This window comes from Chaetodon trifascialis, chromosome 12 (genome assembly GCF_039877785.1).
Source record: "Chaetodon trifascialis isolate fChaTrf1 chromosome 12, fChaTrf1.hap1, whole genome shotgun sequence".
Lineage (NCBI taxonomy): Eukaryota > Metazoa > Chordata > Actinopteri > Chaetodontiformes > Chaetodontidae > Chaetodon > Chaetodon trifascialis.
In genome coordinates, this window is record NC_092067.1 from 17,076,562 (window position 1) to 17,095,203 (window position 18,642).

General features: G+C 42.2%; 2 protein-coding genes across 2 annotated transcripts; one reads left to right on the plus strand and one right to left on the minus strand.

The window, feature by feature from the left end:
- Window positions 1–101: 101 nt before the first annotated feature.
- On the minus strand, window positions 102–1,781 carry LOC139340321 (tubulin alpha chain-like). The gene is made up of 3 exons (XM_070976095.1): window positions 1,623–1,781; window positions 1,161–1,309; window positions 102–1,076 (listed from the first exon to the last, which is right to left on the minus strand). The coding sequence occupies exons 1-3, from the start codon at window positions 1,741–1,743 to the stop codon at window positions 102–104; spliced, it is 1,245 nt and encodes a 414-aa protein (XP_070832196.1). The 5' UTR covers window positions 1,744–1,781.
- Window positions 1,782–5,048: 3,267 nt separating this feature from the next.
- Window positions 5,049–11,232, plus strand: LOC139340325 (tubulin alpha chain). The gene is made up of 4 exons (XM_070976101.1): window positions 5,049–5,211; window positions 9,139–9,361; window positions 9,646–9,794; window positions 9,989–11,232. Exons 1-4 carry the CDS (start codon window positions 5,209–5,211, stop codon window positions 10,961–10,963), a joined length of 1,350 nt encoding a protein of 449 aa, XP_070832202.1. The 5' UTR covers window positions 5,049–5,208; the 3' UTR covers window positions 10,964–11,232.
- Window positions 11,233–18,642: the final 7,410 nt, after the last annotated feature.

The following is an 18,642-nucleotide window of genomic DNA, read 5'->3' on the forward strand; positions in this document are numbered from 1 at the left end:
TTTTTCTTCACTACACAAAACTAAATGCCCCATTTAAAAATGAGATCTCAAATGTCAGTTAGTATGAATTTACTTTCTCTTAAATGCAGGCCTTAATGAAGTTAGTATTCCTCTCCTTCATCCTCTTCCTCTATGTTGTCAGTACCAACCTCTTCATAATCCTTCTCCAGGGCAGCCATGTCTTCTCTGGCCTCAGAGAACTCTCCCTCCTCCATGCCCTCCCCAACATACCAGTGGACAAAGGCTCTCTTGGCATACATGAGGTCGAACTTGTGGTCGAGACGGGCCCAGGCCTCAGCAATGGCTGTGGTGTTGCTCAGCATGCACACAGCCCTCTGCACCTTGGCCAGGTCTCCACCAGGAACCACCGTTGGAGGCTGGTAGTTGATGCCCACCTTGAAGCCTGTGGGGCACCAGTCCACAAACTGGATGGTGCGTTTGGTTTTGATGGCTGCGATGGCAGAGTTGACATCTTTGGGCACCACATCGCCACGATACAGCAGACAGCAGGCCATGTATTTACCATGACGAGGATCACACTTTACCATCTGATTGGCTGGTTCAAAGCAGGTATTGGTGATGTCAGCCACAGACAGCTGCTCATGGTAGGCTTTCTCAGCAGAGATGACTGGAGCATATGTGGCCAGAGGGAAGTGGATACGAGGGTAGGGCACCAAGTTGGTCTGGAACTCTGTCAGGTCGACATTCAGAGCTCCGTCAAAGCGAAGCGAGGCTGTGATTGAAGACACAATCTGTCCAATCAGCCTGTTCAGGTTGGTGTAAGTCGGCCTCTCGATATCGAGGTTCCTGCGGCAGATGTCGTAAATGGCTTCATTGTCCACCATGAAGGCACAGTCAGAGTGCTCCAGGGTGGTGTGGGTGGTCAGGATGGAGTTGTAAGGCTCCACCACTGCTGTGGAGACCTGGGGGGCCGGGTAGATAGCAAACTCAAGCTTAGACTTTTTACCATAGTCAACAGAGAGTCTCTCCATCAGCAGGGAGGTGAAACCTGAGCCAGTGCCTCCACCAAAGGAGTGGAAGATGAGGAATCCCTGCAGGCCAGTGCACTGATCAGCCTAAAAATAAGAATATAATTTAGTCGAGAAAAAAAAATCAATATACTTGAAACATGCACTCTCAGCTCTTTCAGACAGTCTCACCAGTTTACGAGTCCTGTCCAGAACCAGATCAATGATCTCCTTTCCAATGGTGTAATGTCCTCGGGCGTAGTTGTTGGCAGCATCCTCCTTTCCTGTAATCAGCTGCTCAGGGTGGAACAGCTGCCGGTAAGTTCCTGTACGCACCTCATCTGGAGAACAAAACAGTGATGACAAACCGATTCACTGAATGAGTGAACCTGAAGTTAAATAGGTATACATTTGCTGTGAAGAACTGAATGTGATGTTATCATGGTCATTCATGCTGTTTACATTTTAACAAAGTTTTATGTTGGAGTTGTTTTGAATTTAAGTTAATTCAATGCAAATTTGCACAGATGAAAAATGCAACAGCATCCAACTCCAAAGGTCCAAATTTAGCTTTGACAATAATAAAACTAGATAAATACATGACAGCATCCTACAGTTTCTATGTTATATATCAGCCACGCAACAGGCACTGACCAATGACAGTGGGTTCCAGGTCGACAAAGATGGCTCTGGGAACGTGCTTCCCTGCCCCTGTTTCGCTGAAGAAGGTGTTGAAGGAGTCATCTCCTCCTCCAGTTGTCTTGTCAGTGGGCATCTGTCCATCTGGCTGAATCCCATGTTCCAGGCAGTACAGCTCCCAACATGCATTGCCAATCTGAGCCCCAGCTTGGCCCACATGAATGGAGATACACTCACGCTGCAGAGAACAAGTGAGCAACACGGTTCAATTACCAGAAGCTTCTGGTTCTGTTCTTCCACATTTCTACTACAAAGAATTTTAACTACTTATAGTAGTTTGTTGTGGACTGATGCACATTAAAATCCTTTTGTCTGAATGTAAAATATGTCATGCTTTGATTAAAAAACAGTACATGTCACATCTGTTAATACACATAGCAGCATGCCTTTACCCTGTCACACATCTTACCATCGTTTATCTCTCCTCTTCAATGTCCAGGTATCGGTGGGAGGTTTGTGCTGCATACAACTGTGTTACTCTGCGTTTTTATACCTGCAGCTTAAGGTGAACAGTGATTTGATCTGAGTTGTAATCAGAGAACCTACTGATGAGACCAGGATAAGGTCATCCGCTTGACAGACATACACACAATGCCAAAGGAGGTCACCACCCTTTTCATTGTGTGAGTCTGTGAGTGCTTTGCACCGGTGCGTATGTGCACCTCATGTTTCAGAGAGCAGAAGCGGGAACCCAAACGAAGGGAAGGTAACCTAATGTAGATTCACTTGGCAAGTTCTCATGCATGACTTTATGATGTAGATGTAAAAGAAAAACCTGTTGCTTTGAGGATCTTTTGTAGTAGGAAAATTTATGATTAACAATAATCTGAGAAAGAATCCAGTCATCAAAGAATTGTATATAATTATTTGGAAGATTTGGAATTCAGGTGTTAGAGTTATTCACTATGACTGCAATTTTCAATGTCATATTGTCATTTTGTAATATTGACACTGTCTCATCTGTGCTGGGGACTGCTCTAGAGCCTCTAGAGCTGGCTGTTCACAAAACAGTGTTGCACAAACTGCTCAACATAATAGACAACACTTCACATCCACTGCATGACCTACTAATCAGTCAGAGTGTTTTTGGTTGGAGACTTTGTAGTAAGGACCGCTACAGAAAATCATTCCTGCCCACTACAATAATGCTGTGTCATGACTGTGCAAGGAGAGTAGACTTACCTTCTGAGGGACTATGCACAGTCAATTTTAATTTTACATGTAATTTGCACTGTGAAAGCTCTAACTTATCTTAATTCTTCTCTGTAAAATCCATTTTCAAAATGTAAGGAGACTTCTGTTAACACGTATTTTTACAGAGATGAAACACATTGTCAAGCATACCACTTTCCCACACAGTTTTCATGAGTTATGATGAATTGCCAGTCTTTATGAAGCAATACAATATATATGAGACCTGCTCCTCCTCCCCTGTTAGTTCAACCCCTTGGGAGAGGAGAGAAACTGAATATGTGTCAACGCCTCATAAGGCATCAGCTGACTAGATGGAGTAAACAACAAGTGCATGTTAGCCTGTTGGAAGGATTTCTTCATATGCAACAAGAAAAGAGAATCTGTGAATGAATAAGGCAATAAAGACCTCAGTGTCCTTGTCCTTCCATTCAGTCCAGAAAGGCATTTGTATGTAATAGGTTATTGTTCACATGACCTCAATTATACTCAACATGAGTTTCATTTGGGTAGCTGCCTGTTTCAGTTGGCAGGCGTAACCCAAACTCAAACAATGCTATGGCTCAAAGGCAGTATGCTCAGCTCAGTGATGATCAAAACTGGTCAGACCACTTTGAACACCAGCAGGGATCCACTGTATACCGAACCATATTGGAGTGTTGAGTCAGTATAATCAACTGTTTTGAGAAAAATAATAATAATTTTCACCCCAACACTAGAATTAGACTCACTCAGCACGACCTAAACTGACTGACTTTAATCCTGTTTGTCATGCATGACTTTTAAATACTGTATAGCACAAAGTAGAGCAAATGTGAACTCTGCCCAGACAATCTTCAGTTCTGGTTCAGATGAGCTAAAGTATTGTTGCATATTACTGGGAAAGCACACACCTTGCTGTTCCCTGATAGGTGTTGCCAGAGTCATAAAGCTATGTCCCACTTCCATTGTCTGAGAGTATACATTGCTCAATGCCTCACTGTTCAGGCTTATCTCTAATAGGTCATAATGCTAGTGCAGGAAGGAAAGAAAGAAAGAAAGAAAGAAAGAAAGAAAGAAAGAAAGAAAGAAAGAAAGAAAGAAAGAAAGAAAGAAAGAAAGAAAGAAAGAAATCTAGTAAAGAGACTATATGCACAACTTTGAGGCCGTGAGAGATAAATATGTTGTAAAAACTCTGCAAAATATTTTAAGTTTTGTTGAGGAAGCCACATATGGCAAGCAACATTAAAAAATACGCCTCTGACAATGCTAATTTACACAGAAAGTTGGCTTGTTTGTACAGAGACATACATACAGAAACACTTTGCAATACCCACTGTGGTAAGAGCTCTACTCCAGGATGTCACATGACTTCCTGTCACACCATTTAGTGACTCATGGTGAAGCAACTACGACCTCTAGCTTTCAAATGGTTACAATGACAGCCTGTCCAGTGAAATGGCTGAGGAGGGCTGGCGTTATGGAATAGTTTGCAGGGGTGTCTGTCCCACCCACACGATGACTGACTGCAGGCATGGCCGTTTCATACACATACAGTTATAGGTAAATAAAAGTGATTCATATACCACTGGCATGACTGATTACTGCAAAAAATACATAGATAAATAAAAATCCTTGCACCCATTTTATTATAAACGTTGTGGAGGTGACTTTAAAGAGCAAATAAACCATTTCTTTTATAAACAAAGCAAAGAATTAATCAAGTTAATTAATAAGTAAACCAAAATTAATAGAAATGAATTGCTATGTTTTATCAGGTTGGAGCTTAGGATGTCTGGAAATTAGTGAAGTAGAAGAATAAAGAATAAACATAAAATGGAAATACATCAAGTACCTCAACATTGTTCTTAAGTACAGTATTTGAGTAATTGCACCTCTCAAGCTCTGACATTATGTCCCAAAGAATTTCCCACAGTGATTGAAGATGAAATGCTTAGAGTGATGTTGTATGTTAGTTATATTTGTGTCACTGAGTTCAGTGATGGCTGCTCTGTTTATGACAGTTCTGAGATTTCCAGGATGTCTGTGAACACAGCCTTAAAGCTGCGCGTCCTGTCAGTCGCTACATCCACCTGTGACAGTGATTTGATAGCCTACCTGTGACTGAGGTCACGTCTGCTGGTTAGTATCGCGCGATATATCGAAACGGCCTGCGCGCTCGCCGTGCGCGCTCACGCGAAACATACAGGTGGGAGTGGTTTGCAGTTGAATGTAACGTGACAGCTCCTCGCCCACCTGGCAATACTTACTCACCCGCACCACATTGACGGCAGCAGTGAGACGCTCCCCAAAGTCTAAAGACAGCTACAGGTTTATTTTCTCTTAAAGGACTTTCTACTAAGAATCTACAATGGTAAGTATATTTTTACTTTTGGCTGAAGAGAAATTATCGCTTGTTTATCATCCAAAAACTGAGGAAGCACTTCTTCAACAGTTTGGGTTGAATATTCTCCATTTAAATGTGCTTGTAAATGTGAAGGTGCGATGTGGCAACTGTGCTGTAAGCGCCCCCCACCCCCGTGACACTTGTGTCAGAAATAGATGAGTGGCAGTAAGGCTGAGCTGGCTGCTGGCCTGGATGAGCAGGTGGTAATGATCAGTCCACATTTCCAGCACACCAGCAGACACAAACACATGGAATATAGATGAGATGTACACAGTGTGGTTTATTTATTTATTTGCATTTGTTGTATCAGCAGTCCAGTATATTTCAGATTGGGTCAATATACTTTCAATAAATTATTCTAGGCTACTGGGTGGTTAGGTGTGTGATATACGTGTCAGTAAGGAATGGAGGCCTGGTTTATAATGCACCCAACAAGTCTGCTCAGACACGTGTTTCTGCAGGGCAGGAAGGAGACTTTTCCCTCCAAGTTCAGACATCCATGGTACAGTCGGAACAGTAAAAGTTGCCTCTGCACAGCAGAGAACAAAGACACTTGTAGTAAAATGGGACTAATAGCTAATCCATGCCAAATGAAACTGAGAAAACCTGCTACCATGGTTAGGCTTATTTTTCTGTAACAGGAATTGAACTAGTAGACACACAAGTCTTGTGTTCTGTTTGCATAGTGTAATATAAACACAGCTTGTTAGCACTGTCAGTACTGGTTAACAAACCCAGTGGTATCAATGTGTACACGACAGTATACCCACCCTGATCAAATAGTCCTGATCCATAAACTTTAGTGCCTGTAGTGTCAAAGTGCTACACTAAATGCTTGCTATATGGCTGTAACATGCTTATTTAACCTGATCATGGACCCTGAAAAACAATATATACACAAAGTAAAGGTTCATCTATTTAAATAGACCAAGGGTCAGAAGTGAATGAAACTGGCTGCTCCACTCCTTGTGCAACATATTTTTTACAGTTGTCATAATCCACGCTTGGAGTACAATGAGGTGCAAGGCAAGTTCAGCTTCAGCACGGCTCTTCAGAACAAATCATGACAACAATAAGCTGTAAAGCGCGCTTTAGCTTGGAGGTATTCATGTGCACAGCAAAGGTCACGAGCCAATCGGTTAGTGGACACTCAGTGGTGATTCTCGAGTCATGCTGCCTGAACCGAGCTGCCCATGCCGCAGTTTAACTGTTCAATCGTTACCCTGTAGCTTTTTAGCCTGGTTGACCTGTCTGGTGGTCGATCAGGCAATTGGACCTGAAGGGAGACAGATGTAGGATAGTCTGCCATTGAGGGCTTATCACCACAGGGAATGCCAAGCGGCTATGTATTATTTATCAGAATCAATAGAGTTCATCCTTGACCCGAACATCCACATGAAATTGTATTCAGGGCATTCATTTACAGTTTATGATCATTTGATGTAAGACGCCAGATGAAACAAATTCCTCTGTTTTTTATTGTGCGAACACACACACACACACACACACACACACACACACACACACACACACACACACACACACACACACACACACACACACACACACACCACTGCAACGGTCCTCCACTTGAGACTGTGAATAACCTCAATAAATTAATAAATGAAATCATGCCAGTCCACCCATTAGATATAAAGTGACTGATCTGTGGGTGGCAACAGTTAGATATCCACTCTAAACATGTGGATTTAGACACAGGAAGCATTCAAAGAACATGTAAGCATATAAAATGGAACGACACGCAAAGAATCACTTAATGGATCTGATTTAGCTCTTGATGCACAGTTCGCCAGGGTCAAAGCCATGTAATAAAGTAAATGCTGGCAGTTTGGGTCTAGACGAGACTCCATTAAATCATTATCTATCCTCACCTTGTCTTTATGGTGCATTGTCTATTTTCCTGTTATCGAGGCAGAGTGTGCTGTCATGATGGGGTATTAAAGGATCTTTGTTCCTGTGTCTGCTGACCTGAAAAAGCTTTCGACAAATGAGTTATTCTCTTGTTCACCTTTCCTCTCTCACTCCCTGACAGGATCTACAGTATTTATTCCTACTTATCATTTTAGTCACAGGCATAACTGGAATCTAAAGTCTGTATGGTGGAATGTGCCCTTGTTTCATCAGATACAGACACACCCCGACAGGTTCCAGGGACGGAAAAGGCTTTCGGTTTGGAAGTGCTTTGTAGTCAACTCTTACGTAACTCTCGACATTCAAGTATCAACATCATAAAATATCTGCGGCCTTTACGGTTGTCAGCATGGGAGAAACTGTTTGTAGATTGCAGAAAGCTTTCAGCAGTTCAGGTGGAAATTTCAGCCTGGCGGTGACCACTATTTTGGGGACTGCCAGTCAGTGTTTACAGAAACTGTCAGCCTTCACTGCTTGGTGTCAGGTTAGCGGGAGGAACCCAAAATAGCTGCTGCACAGAGCTCTGCTAACCTGGAAAGCAGTCTGGAGAGGGTCACCTTTGCTTTGTGCAGCTTCAGATGATGAAGTCTTGAATGTATCTATAGTGAATCATTGATCAACATAGATTTGATGAAACAACTGACTCAATACATGCCTCTCATCCTTCACCCACCAGCACTTTCCCCTGTCTGTCTGATCACTGAGAAGGGGGAAAGTTTGGGGGAAGGGTAAAAATAACAGCAGGTGGGGATATATAGTATCTCAAAGGTGGTCATGGGGATATGGAGTGGAAGACCCAGAAATAGATATTTTAGTCTAGGTCCAAATGTGTGCTTGTACATGTCAGCTTAGAGCTCACAAAATCCGTTTTGTATTGACAATCCTGTATCTTTGGACTAATAAAGTGAGGCTAATGCCAATACAAGAAAAGATGTTGAGTCAAATGAAATCCTGCAACTCATAGATGGCCTAATGAGTTTCTCTGAATTGTTATTGCTTGATAAAGTACATGTCAGTACTGCAGGGCTTCCTAAATCCTCCAGTGCCTTCTTTTGAAGCCCTTCAGGATCTGTCTAATGCGCAGTCTCCATCCTTCTCTAAATTAAACCAGTGTTAGCTAATTCTTCAGTCACTGCTTTCAAAATAGTGATCAAACACAGCACTCTGTGTGTGTGTGTGTGTGTGTGTGTGTGTGTGTGTGTGTGTGTGTGTGTGTGTGTGTGTGTGTGTGTGTGTGTGTGTGTGTGTGTGTGTGTGTGTGTGTGTGTGTGTGTGTGTGTGTGTGTGTGTGTGTGTGAGAGAGAGAGAGAAAGAGACTATTTGCAGGAAATGACTATTCAGAGTTTAATTATATTCAAAGCTTGTTATCTTGGGGAATGCATGCATGTGTGTGGTGGGGCAGGTAGTTGGAGACCTCACATTAAGGCAGGGACATGGAAAGTTGAACCAAAGTAGGCCGACAGAAAGACGAACGAATGTGTACACACATGTAGTATTGTGTCATTCTTTCGGCCAATGCATTCGTTGTCTTTTTATCAGGGTCATCTTGGTAGTGTAAGTGTTAAAGGTCCAGTTGTCTTCTAAACTCGACCTGCTTCTCAGCTCCTGGGCCTCACTCATAGACAGGCACATGAGATCTGGTGGCAGCTGCAGCAAATCTGTTTTGCTTTTTCTTACAACTGCATCCCATGTAACTCTTTGCTTCCACCTAGTGGCAGAGTGTTTTTTTGTTTTTTTTCCTTTGAGTTCCTGAAACTGAAGCATTTATGTGTAAAATGTGACTGGGAAAAAACTTTCTTGTTGACATCTTGGAAAGCAAAAGTCAACATCTTCCACCTTGTTTAAAGCTTTAACTGGAGAACAACATACAGTTGCTGCAATCCTGTCCTTTAACTGCATTGCCTTTTTTTGTTTTCCCCCTCCCTCCTCCCTGCCCCGTTTTTTCACCTTCTTCTCTTCCAGCGTGAATGCATCTCTGTCCACGTAGGCCAGGCTGGTGTCCAGATGGGGAACACCTGCTGGGAGCTCTACTGCCTGGAACACGGCATCCAGCCGGACGGCCAGATGCCCAGCCGCAAGCCTGTAGGAGGTCACGATGACTCCTTCACCACCTTCTTCAGTGAGACTGGGGCTGGGAAGTACGTCCCCAGAGCGATCTTTGTTGACCTGGAACCCACTGTCATTGGTCAGTAGTGATGTGGAGCTTGTTATGCTTTTAGATATCAGGAATGTGTGATTTCAGAGGGTAGTATCATGGATGAATTTAATGCATTACTGTTGCAAGACAGAGATTTCATATGAAAATTGAGGGAAGTTACTCTAATCATCCATTTGTTCATCTGCATGGTGTGATAGCTCAAAGAAAGAGGTGTCTCCATAGGCCTGTTAAATGATTCAAATATATATAAATGATTTATCTACTAATAACACTTCCTGTAACAGATTAAATGGCCTTCTTGTCTTTCTCAGATGAAGTGCGCACAGGAACCTACCGTCAACTCTTTCACCCTGAGCAGCTCATCTCAGGAAAGGAAGATGCAGCAAACAACTACGCCCGTGGACACTACACCATCGGCAAAGAGATCATTGACTCTGTCCTGGACAGAATCCGCAAACTGGTAAGGCACTTTTGAGGTAGCCATCAGGTTTTAATTCACGTTTACTCTGGCTTTGCCTTTGAACAGGGTGCCTTGCAGTTCATTCATTTTCATGAGACCATGTGCTGGAAGCAGTCAGAAAAATGTATATAAAGCCATGCTTTGCTTTTTTTTGTTTATATTCACAGTCTTTGTAATTGTCTCTGTGTCTTTAGGCTGATCAGTGCACAGGTCTCCAAGGCTTCCTTGTCTTCCACTCCTTTGGTGGAGGCACTGGCTCAGGTTTCACCTCCCTGCTGATGGAGAGACTCTCTGTTGATTTTGGCAAAAAGTCTAAGCTGGAGTTTGCTATCTACCCGGCCCCCCAGGTCTCCACAGCAGTGGTGGAGCCTTACAACTCCATCCTGACCACCCACACCACCCTGGAGCACTCTGACTGTGCCTTCATGGTGGACAATGAGGCCATTTACGACATCTGCCGCAGGAACCTCGATATTGAGCGCCCATCGTACACTAACCTGAACCGCCTGATCAGCCAGATAGTCTCATCCATCACAGCCTCGCTTCGCTTTGATGGAGCCCTGAATGTCGACCTGACGGAGTTCCAGACCAACTTGGTGCCCTACCCTCGCATCCACTTCCCTCTGGCCACATATGCTCCAGTCATCTCTGCTGAGAAAGCCTACCATGAGCAGCTGTCTGTTGCTGAGATCACCAACGCCTGCTTTGAGCCAGCCAATCAGATGGTGAAGTGTGATCCTCGTCATGGTAAATACATGGCCTGCTGTCTGCTGTATCGTGGCGATGTGGTGCCCAAAGATGTCAATGTGGCCATCGCTGCCATCAAGACCAAACGCACCATCCAGTTTGTGGACTGGTGCCCCACAGGCTTCAAGGTGGGCATCAACTACCAGCCTCCAACGGTGGTTCCTGGTGGAGACCTGGCCAAGGTGCAGAGGGCTGTGTGCATGCTGAGCAACACCACAGCCATCGCTGAGGCCTGGGCCCGTCTCGACCACAAGTTTGACCTCATGTATGCCAAGAGGGCCTTTGTCCACTGGTATGTTGGAGAGGGCATGGAGGAGGGAGAGTTCTCTGAGGCCAGAGAAGACATGGCTGCCCTGGAGAAGGATTATGAAGAGGTTGGGATCGACTCATTTGAGGAGGATGAGGAAGGAGAGGAATATTAGACAGGCTTAGCTGTCGTTTGCCACTTATTTTCAAGGACAAGTAAATCTGTTAAATAGAAAATGTTTAATAGAAAATGCAATATTTTGCATGTTGGTTTCAAATTTAGTTTCTTTTTTACCTTTCTAAATTAAAAAGTAACTACCCACCTGTAAAGCTCTGGGGTAATTTCTTTGTTGTGCATCAGAGTTATTATTTTCTAAAGGACAGAAATAACTTGACTTTTACAAGTTTAAAACCTGTGTTGGTACTCAATAAACTTTTTCCCACCAAACATATTGTGTGTTTTATTTATTTTTTTACATTAAAATACAAATGCTTTTGTTTCTGTAGATAACTTGTGCCATGATCGCCTTATTCGTCTCATTTAGATGTGCTGAAATATATTTTCCATTTTCTTGAAGCACATACAGTGTTAATGCTTTGGCAAACTTTGAGGCTTTTGTTGAAATATCTGTAGTTTTATAGCTCAGCCACTAGAGTTCAGTCAAATCCAGCTTGTGTGTACTCTTTTACTGAGAAGGAACTGATTTCCAGGCTGTTCTGACAAGAACTTAAGTGCATATATGTAAAAACTCATGAGTGCGAGTGAGTGAACCATGTATTTTACTGTAAAACAGACAAGTAACAGTATTCAGCAAGGGTTTTCTTAGACTGTTTTCTAAGCTTTATATATAATATACATGCATTCTGTCCCTATGGAGGTGTCACTGTCAATGCACACATGTCTCTGTCTGCCTGTCTCAGTGAATGCTGGGAAGTCCAAACTTTCAGAGACCATATGGGACCATATGGGATAAATGGACTGATATCTTTTGTTTCATCAGACTTTAATGGATTACTTTGCGAAACCTTAGAACAGCTGTTTTTAGGACAGCTCATGTCCAAACTGATAATCAAGCTAACTCCTACATCGTACTGATACATCATATACACTATATGTTTGCTACAGCCGATGTACTGTTTATGTAGTATGGAGGCGCCCCCTAATGGACGTGGCTGGGGTTGCAGAAGGTGGGGCTGAGTCTGTGCCTCGCTGCCTGTCACGGTTGCCTAGAGACAGACATCACACACCGGCGCTGCTCACAACACCCGCGCCTTTTAAAAATGTCCACTACACCCGATACTCCACCACGTCCTCAACAGCCAAAACGCTTGCAAAAGTACAGACGTGAGTGGGAAGAGGCACATCCTTGGCTGCACAGCGTCAGTGGAGATGATTACTATTAGACTATTATGGTTTGATTGATTGTTTAGGATGTTGAGTTTTTAAAGTCGGATAAATGATCATTTATTTAATATACAGCAGTATCAGCCAATATAAATGGCCATTTAACGAACAAATCACACTAATGGATTAACAGTTAATCGATAAATATTGTTAAGAGAAAACATTTATTTTTAAAATATATATACATTTCCTAAGAGCTGGAGGGAAATCTGAGATATAAGAAGCAAATGCCAGTTCCTGAAAGACTCCGAGACTAATTGGCTCAGATGCTGAAAAGAAATGACATGACCAAACTTGAAAATGGAATGGATCTGCTAAAATATGCCGAGTCATGTTATGTAATGCTTTGGGATTATGAATGTCATCTTTAGCTGACTCTGTAACGACGATTAAGTCATCCTGCTGAATAGTTTTGAGCTTTGACCTCTTCAGCTTCATCGATTTTAGTAAATATATGCTTGAATCCGAATTTGATGCAACAACACGTTTCAACAAGTTGGGACAGGAGCAACTAAAGACTGGGAAAGTTATGGAATGCTCCAAAAACACCTGTTTGGAACACCCCACAGGTAAACAGGTTCATTGGTAACAGGTGAGAGTGTCATGGCTGGGTATGAAAGGGGCGTCCTGGAAAGGCTCAGTCGTTCACAAGTAAGGATGGAGCGAGGTTCAGCACTTTGTGAACACATGATTGTATGAAGGAGATTACTACATGGGATCTTTGTGCTACTGATGTCAGTAAACACAGATCATTTGCGAATGATTGCGTTCTGTTTTTCCTTTTTTTGGAATCAGGGTTGAACATGTGGGTAGAATGAAATCAGTGTTCGTCTCTTGTATTTGACTCTTCGGCGTGTCACGTACTATCACAGCTGTTTGTTTCTGCAGCCCATCTCCAGAAGCTGATGTCCGATAAGAAGTGCGCAGCAGAGAAGAAGGCTGAGATGGAGGAAGTCATCACTCAGGTCGGTGTGAGTAAAATAAGATTAAAATGAGTCACGATGAGCAAAGGCTGTTTTGGAGTTTTAAATAATTCACTGCTCTCATTTTCCCTCTGATACAACCTTCAGTTGGACAACTACACCCAGCAGGAGCAGGAGCTGACTGATCTCTTTGGGAAATACAAGGTCAAGTTGCCCACCACAGGAAATGACCTCACACCTCCCATCTCCTTCAGTCTGATGTTTCAGACGTCCATCGGACCCAGGCGGAATTTGCCAGGGTAACATGAAGCCTAACGCCGTGGAGAATCTTTCACTTGATGTTTTCATAATGAGTATCAGCGTCGACTGAGTGGTTTAATCTAAATTTGCAGCTATCTGAGGCCTGAAACAGCTCAGGGAATCTTCCTCAACTTCAAGCGTCTGTTGGAGTTTAACCAGGGAAAACTGCCCTTTGCTGCTGCTCAGATCGTTTCCTAGACTAAAAATGTTTGTAGAGCTTTCTGTGTAATCTATGTCAAAATGTTTATATTTTTGAGGAATACAGTGTTCAGTGATCGTTACATAAATTCTTTTATTAGCGTGGTTTAACTGTTTGGATGACATCTGATCTATCTCATTAACTAGGCTAATTGATTGTGCACTAACTAAATTGTGTGCATATGGCTCTTTGTTATATATTTTCCTCATTGTATGTTAAATAGGAATGCATGTAATTGCGGCTTTATGTAGCCTCATTAACAGCACTTTATATGCAACAATGTTGCACAATAAAGAATGTGTTCACTGGTAATAAAGCATTTCAAGCTTTATGTATGACTAATTGCTTTCTTGATCACCCCTTTACTACAAACAGTGGCACAAAATAAAACGTGGTGGTCATGGTCCCGAGGAGCTGAGGTGGGCGTCCCTTATTTTCATTTCTGAAAGGCGGCAACCCTACCGGGCGCCGGCGTCGGTGTCGACTGGCAGCTGTTTATTTATTTATTTATTTATTTATTTATTTATTCATTTATTTATTTATTTATTTATTTATTTATTTATTTATTTATTTATTTATTTATTTATTTATATTTAATTTTATTTTTAACCAAGAACCAAGTTCGACATGTTTATGTCTAAGTAGTAGTGTCAGTCTAAGTGTAAAAATATTAAACATTCCGACTCAATGCGCTGTTTCCCCCGCTGCTTCTCTGACGTCAGCCAGCTCTCTCGCTCCTCTCAACCATTCGGTGAATTGAAAGTTTATTTCAACCAATCCAGAGTTAGTAATTGTTGCCGAAACGTTAAAAAGGTGATCCAAGAAGGTTTTTGTCGAGTTTTATTTTGTTTTTGATGCATTTGAAGAAGTTTTTTTAAAAATGCTAAAATGACTGTTTTTTTGAATGGAGTCTGGTGGCTTTGGCGACAGCGCTACAACAGCTGTTTCTGCTTAAGTAAAACAGATCTTACTCATCAACAAAGAAGTATCTCTGTATGGATTCTTTCCAAAATAATGTCAGACACTTATTTGTAGGGTAGCACGGTTGCACAAGTGGTCACACTTGTCGCCTCACAGCTAGAAGGCCCCCGGAATCCCGCTGTGGGCGCTGGTGGCGTGTCCTCCACCACGCCTTCTGTGCCTGCTGCTCGAGGAAAAAAGGGGGCCTTTCTGTGTGGAGTTTGCATGAACCTAAGGTTTCCTCCTTAAATAACTCCCACTAAAAACATGCAAGAAGATCACCAAAGGAAGAAGAACCGAAGCACCGAAGGAGAACTGGTCCGCGGGCGCCGGCGTCGGCTGGCGGCTGGCAGCTGGCTGCCCACCGCTCCTGGTCTGCCGCGGAGGATCGACAGACCGAGGATGGGATAAATGCGGAGAAAATAATTTTATTTTATTTTATTTTATTCTGATTAGGTGACCCGACTTAACTATGTCAAGTCATCTTGTTGCTTTGACTGAGTTAATTTGAGTCAACTTATAGTGTCAAGTTTTTTACACTTCAAAACATGAGTTCATGCAACATACAGTCTGTTGACTCAACTTCCTGTATCAAGTAAGTTGAACTTAAAAATATTATTTGAGATAACTTTAAGAGATGTTGGTTGAATTTATTTTCTCAAGTTCCTACAACTGTGGATCAAGTTGGCTCAACATGGAATACATAATTGATACAACTTGCGATTTGTTGACTCAACTTTCTGTATCAAGTCATGTGGACTGGAAAACATTACTTAAGAGAACTAAAAAAGATGTTGGTTGAACTTATTTTATCAAGTTAGGGCAACATTATTATTTTTTTCTCATGCTTTATTGCCAAGTTACTTGAGTTTTCAGAAATTGCTAGATTTCAACATTTTAAGCAAAATAATATCTACAAAGAATCTCCATGAGAATTAGACAAACTAAATATTAACACAAGAAAAAATAGCTGAACAGACAATTCAATAAGGACCTTTATTTAACCCCCAACAAGTCCAACTTCAAGCAGCCTTGCTTCAAAATAAGTGTCAATGGATGTCGAGACATCAAAAAAGACCTTCCTTGGGACATATTAAAAAAATAGCCCTTACACCCTCTAACACACTTTTGCTTGGGACTGCTCACAGACTGAAATGACACTGTCCCACACATAAATAATAATGATAATATAATACATAAAAAGAAGAGCCTTCCTTTGGGGAAAAACAATAACTCTCCGAGTTCAACAGAGTCCTTTCTGAGTGAATGTTCAGAGTTGCTGCAGTAAATTGCAAAGATTCATAAAAACAAACAAAAAACGTATCTGAGAAACTTGCTCAAAATGTTGAAAATGAAAACATTCAAACATTACTGAAATGTCCACTCTCTTGACAATTTCTCTATAACATCACATGGATTAGTGTTCCTCCAAACAGAGCAATAGAAATAAGTCAGAGAATGAAAACAAGGTGGACATATAATGGACAATTAGTGTGCGTTGATTCGGCGAGGAGAAACACTTGCAGGACCACCTCATTGAGGGGCAGTTGCCCCAAACAGCACAGCCTACACTGAAGTGAATTCACCCTGTACAGAAAAAAGAAAGAAAGAAAGAAAGACATATATAACTATTATCAGCACAAAACACACTAAGTTCAGTTTCCTTAATGTGTATGTGTATTTCAAAATACTGTGCATCACCACAAGTCTCTGAAAAATTGCACTGCATTGCATTGTTCACAGTTTAAACCTTCCAGATTGTAATGTATCCTAACATGAAATAAACACGACTTTATTATAAAGTGGACACACTTGGCCATGTCACTCATTTGAATGGTAAGTGATTACACTGTAAAAACAGAGGCCACATGGCAAAGCACTGACAAGACAGCGAGTGTACCGTTACATTTTGTATCCATGGCAACGCACAGCGGTGGCAGCCATAGACATAATATACGTAGACGCCTCATTACGTGCTGGAGCGGAATCCAGCATCACCGACATATTAGGTGGGTCTCCGCTAGCACCAGAGCCAACCAAAGTCAACGTAAAGAGAGCAACTATGCCCCTATTTTATTTATTTATTTTATGTTATTTAGCTTCCCAGCCCCAGTTGCAAGCTTAACAGGGTAGTGTAAGACGCTGGAATGACCTGGAATTTTAAAGCTTACTTTTCCAGGCCTTAAAAAAAAACAAAAACTGAGCAGGTATATATTGGGAGCTTTGTATGTATGTATGTGTGTGTGTGTGTGTGTGTGTGTGTGTGTGTGTGTGTGTGTGTGTGTGTGTGTGTGTGTGTGTGTGTGTTAAAATGAGAGTATATCACAAACATCAGCAGTTTCAGTTCAGGCTATTGTGGAATCTTTGTCATCCTAAAGCTGTGAACAGTTGTTTAAATTTAGACATGTCAGGCCAGAAGGTGTGTGTTTGTGTGCGTGTGTGTATTTGAAAGCAGCAGTGGACTGTGGGCCGACACACATGATGAGTTGGCCAAAAAGAAAAAAACCTTCCTCGTTTCGACAGTTTGTATTGGTGAAGTTTTATTCCAACACAACTGAGTAAAAAAACTTACTCAAAGTTTAATACGCATGTCAACAGGTTATGTGAGATGTCTGGTTGTTGTGTGTGTGTGTTGTGTGTGCGCGCACGCGTGCATGCGCCTGTGCCTAACTTTACATTAAAAATACTCAGCGTGCAAAAACAAAAATGAAGAAATTCTTGTGTTATTGGTGTGTACAGAAGGGTCATGATTTTGCGTGTGTGTGTGTGTGTGTGTGTGTGTGTGTGTGTGTGTGTGTGTGTGTGTGTGTGTGTGCGTGCGTGCGTGTGTGTGTGTGTGAGAGAGAGAGAGAGAGAGAGAGTGAAATAAATTCAAATGAATAATCAAATATTGTTATATTTTCTTTATTAAAATATAAAATTAATTAATTCATACATTTATTCATATGCCATACCATATGTCTGTATTCTGCTCTTTAACAAAGTATTTCAGCATCAAGCACGTGTTTTTAATGTGTGACAGCGTCCTGTGTCATAACTACATCTCTGCCATTTGTAACAAACCAAACCGTGTGAAAATCGGGTAAAAAGTTATGATTATTGTAGTTGGACATACACCTTCCTCCGTAGAAATAAATGCACTGGGGGCGCATGGGAGACCCATCCAAGATGGCGGCCGCGCTGAACGTCAGTTCCAATAGGAAGCGTCAGTCAATGAGGCGTCTACGTACATTATGTCTATGGTGGCAGCTGCCAGCTAGAGATCAGACCCGGGTTTTTTTGGTCAATAGGAAAGGAGCTATATGCCGATCGTTAGCGGGTCGACTAGCATTAAAAAACCCGCATCGACCCGCTTATTTCATTGGGGAAGCGGCTCATGGTTACCGGGCTGACACGTTTTTTTTAATTTAAACGCGGTCGACCCGCTTTCAAACGGCATAGGGCTCCTTTCCCACTGGCCAAAAAACCCGTGGCCGTTCACCCCCACTGCTACGCGTTGCCATGGATACAGAGTGTAACGGCACACCTGAAAACAATCACCTATCACTACGTGTTTATACAGCATCTGACTCTACATAAAAAATATCCTTCCACGAAATTCCCAGGGTGCCCAGCAAGATCACGGGACTCTGCCGTTCACCTTAGGCGCACGAGGACATCGTTTGCATGAAACTGTGGCCAGGTAAGACTCATTATGCATAAAGTACACATTTGAATAACATGCCTAAAACTCAGCGATAGTTTATGATCTATTTGTAAAATCTACGGAGAAATATAACTGTTTTTGACAGTGTGGCACTCGCTTTCGTCCCGAAGTGAGGACTCTCACGGGACGCTGCGGCGCTCGCCGAACCCCAGTCAAAAATCCACAAATTCAAAGTTATCTCGCTTTTCTCCAAAATCTGCGTCGGTCCGCGTGTTTTCGATCTGGGAAAGTAATCAGTATGCTCTGTTGAGTAATTCGGCTTAAAAAAATGACCATGAAAAGGTTTTTAAGGTGTTTTTTCGGTGCTTCATCAATTGCTTATTAGATCAGGCGAATCGAACTGCGTTCGTCTCTGGCTCATC

What these genes read in the sequence shown, in the direction of transcription:
- LOC139340321 (XM_070976095.1), bottom strand. Translation starts at nt 1,743, where the DNA reads ATGCCCACTGACAAGACAACTGGAGGAGGAGATGACTCCTTCAACACC. An exon ending in CCTGGAACCCACTGTCATTG is followed by an intron (nt 1,310 to 1,622) that starts GTCAGTGCCTGT and finishes TTTGTTCTCCAG; the next exon opens with ATGAGGTGCGTACAGGAACT. An exon ending in TGGACAGGACTCGTAAACTG is followed by an intron (nt 1,077 to 1,160) that starts GTGAGACTGTCT and finishes TCTTATTTTTAG; the next exon opens with GCTGATCAGTGCACTGGCCT.
- LOC139340325 (XM_070976101.1), top strand. An exon ending in CCTGGAACCCACTGTCATTG is followed by an intron (nt 9,362 to 9,645) that starts GTCAGTAGTGAT and finishes TGTCTTTCTCAG; the next exon opens with ATGAAGTGCGCACAGGAACC. An exon ending in TGGACAGAATCCGCAAACTG is followed by an intron (nt 9,795 to 9,988) that starts GTAAGGCACTTT and finishes CTGTGTCTTTAG; the next exon opens with GCTGATCAGTGCACAGGTCT.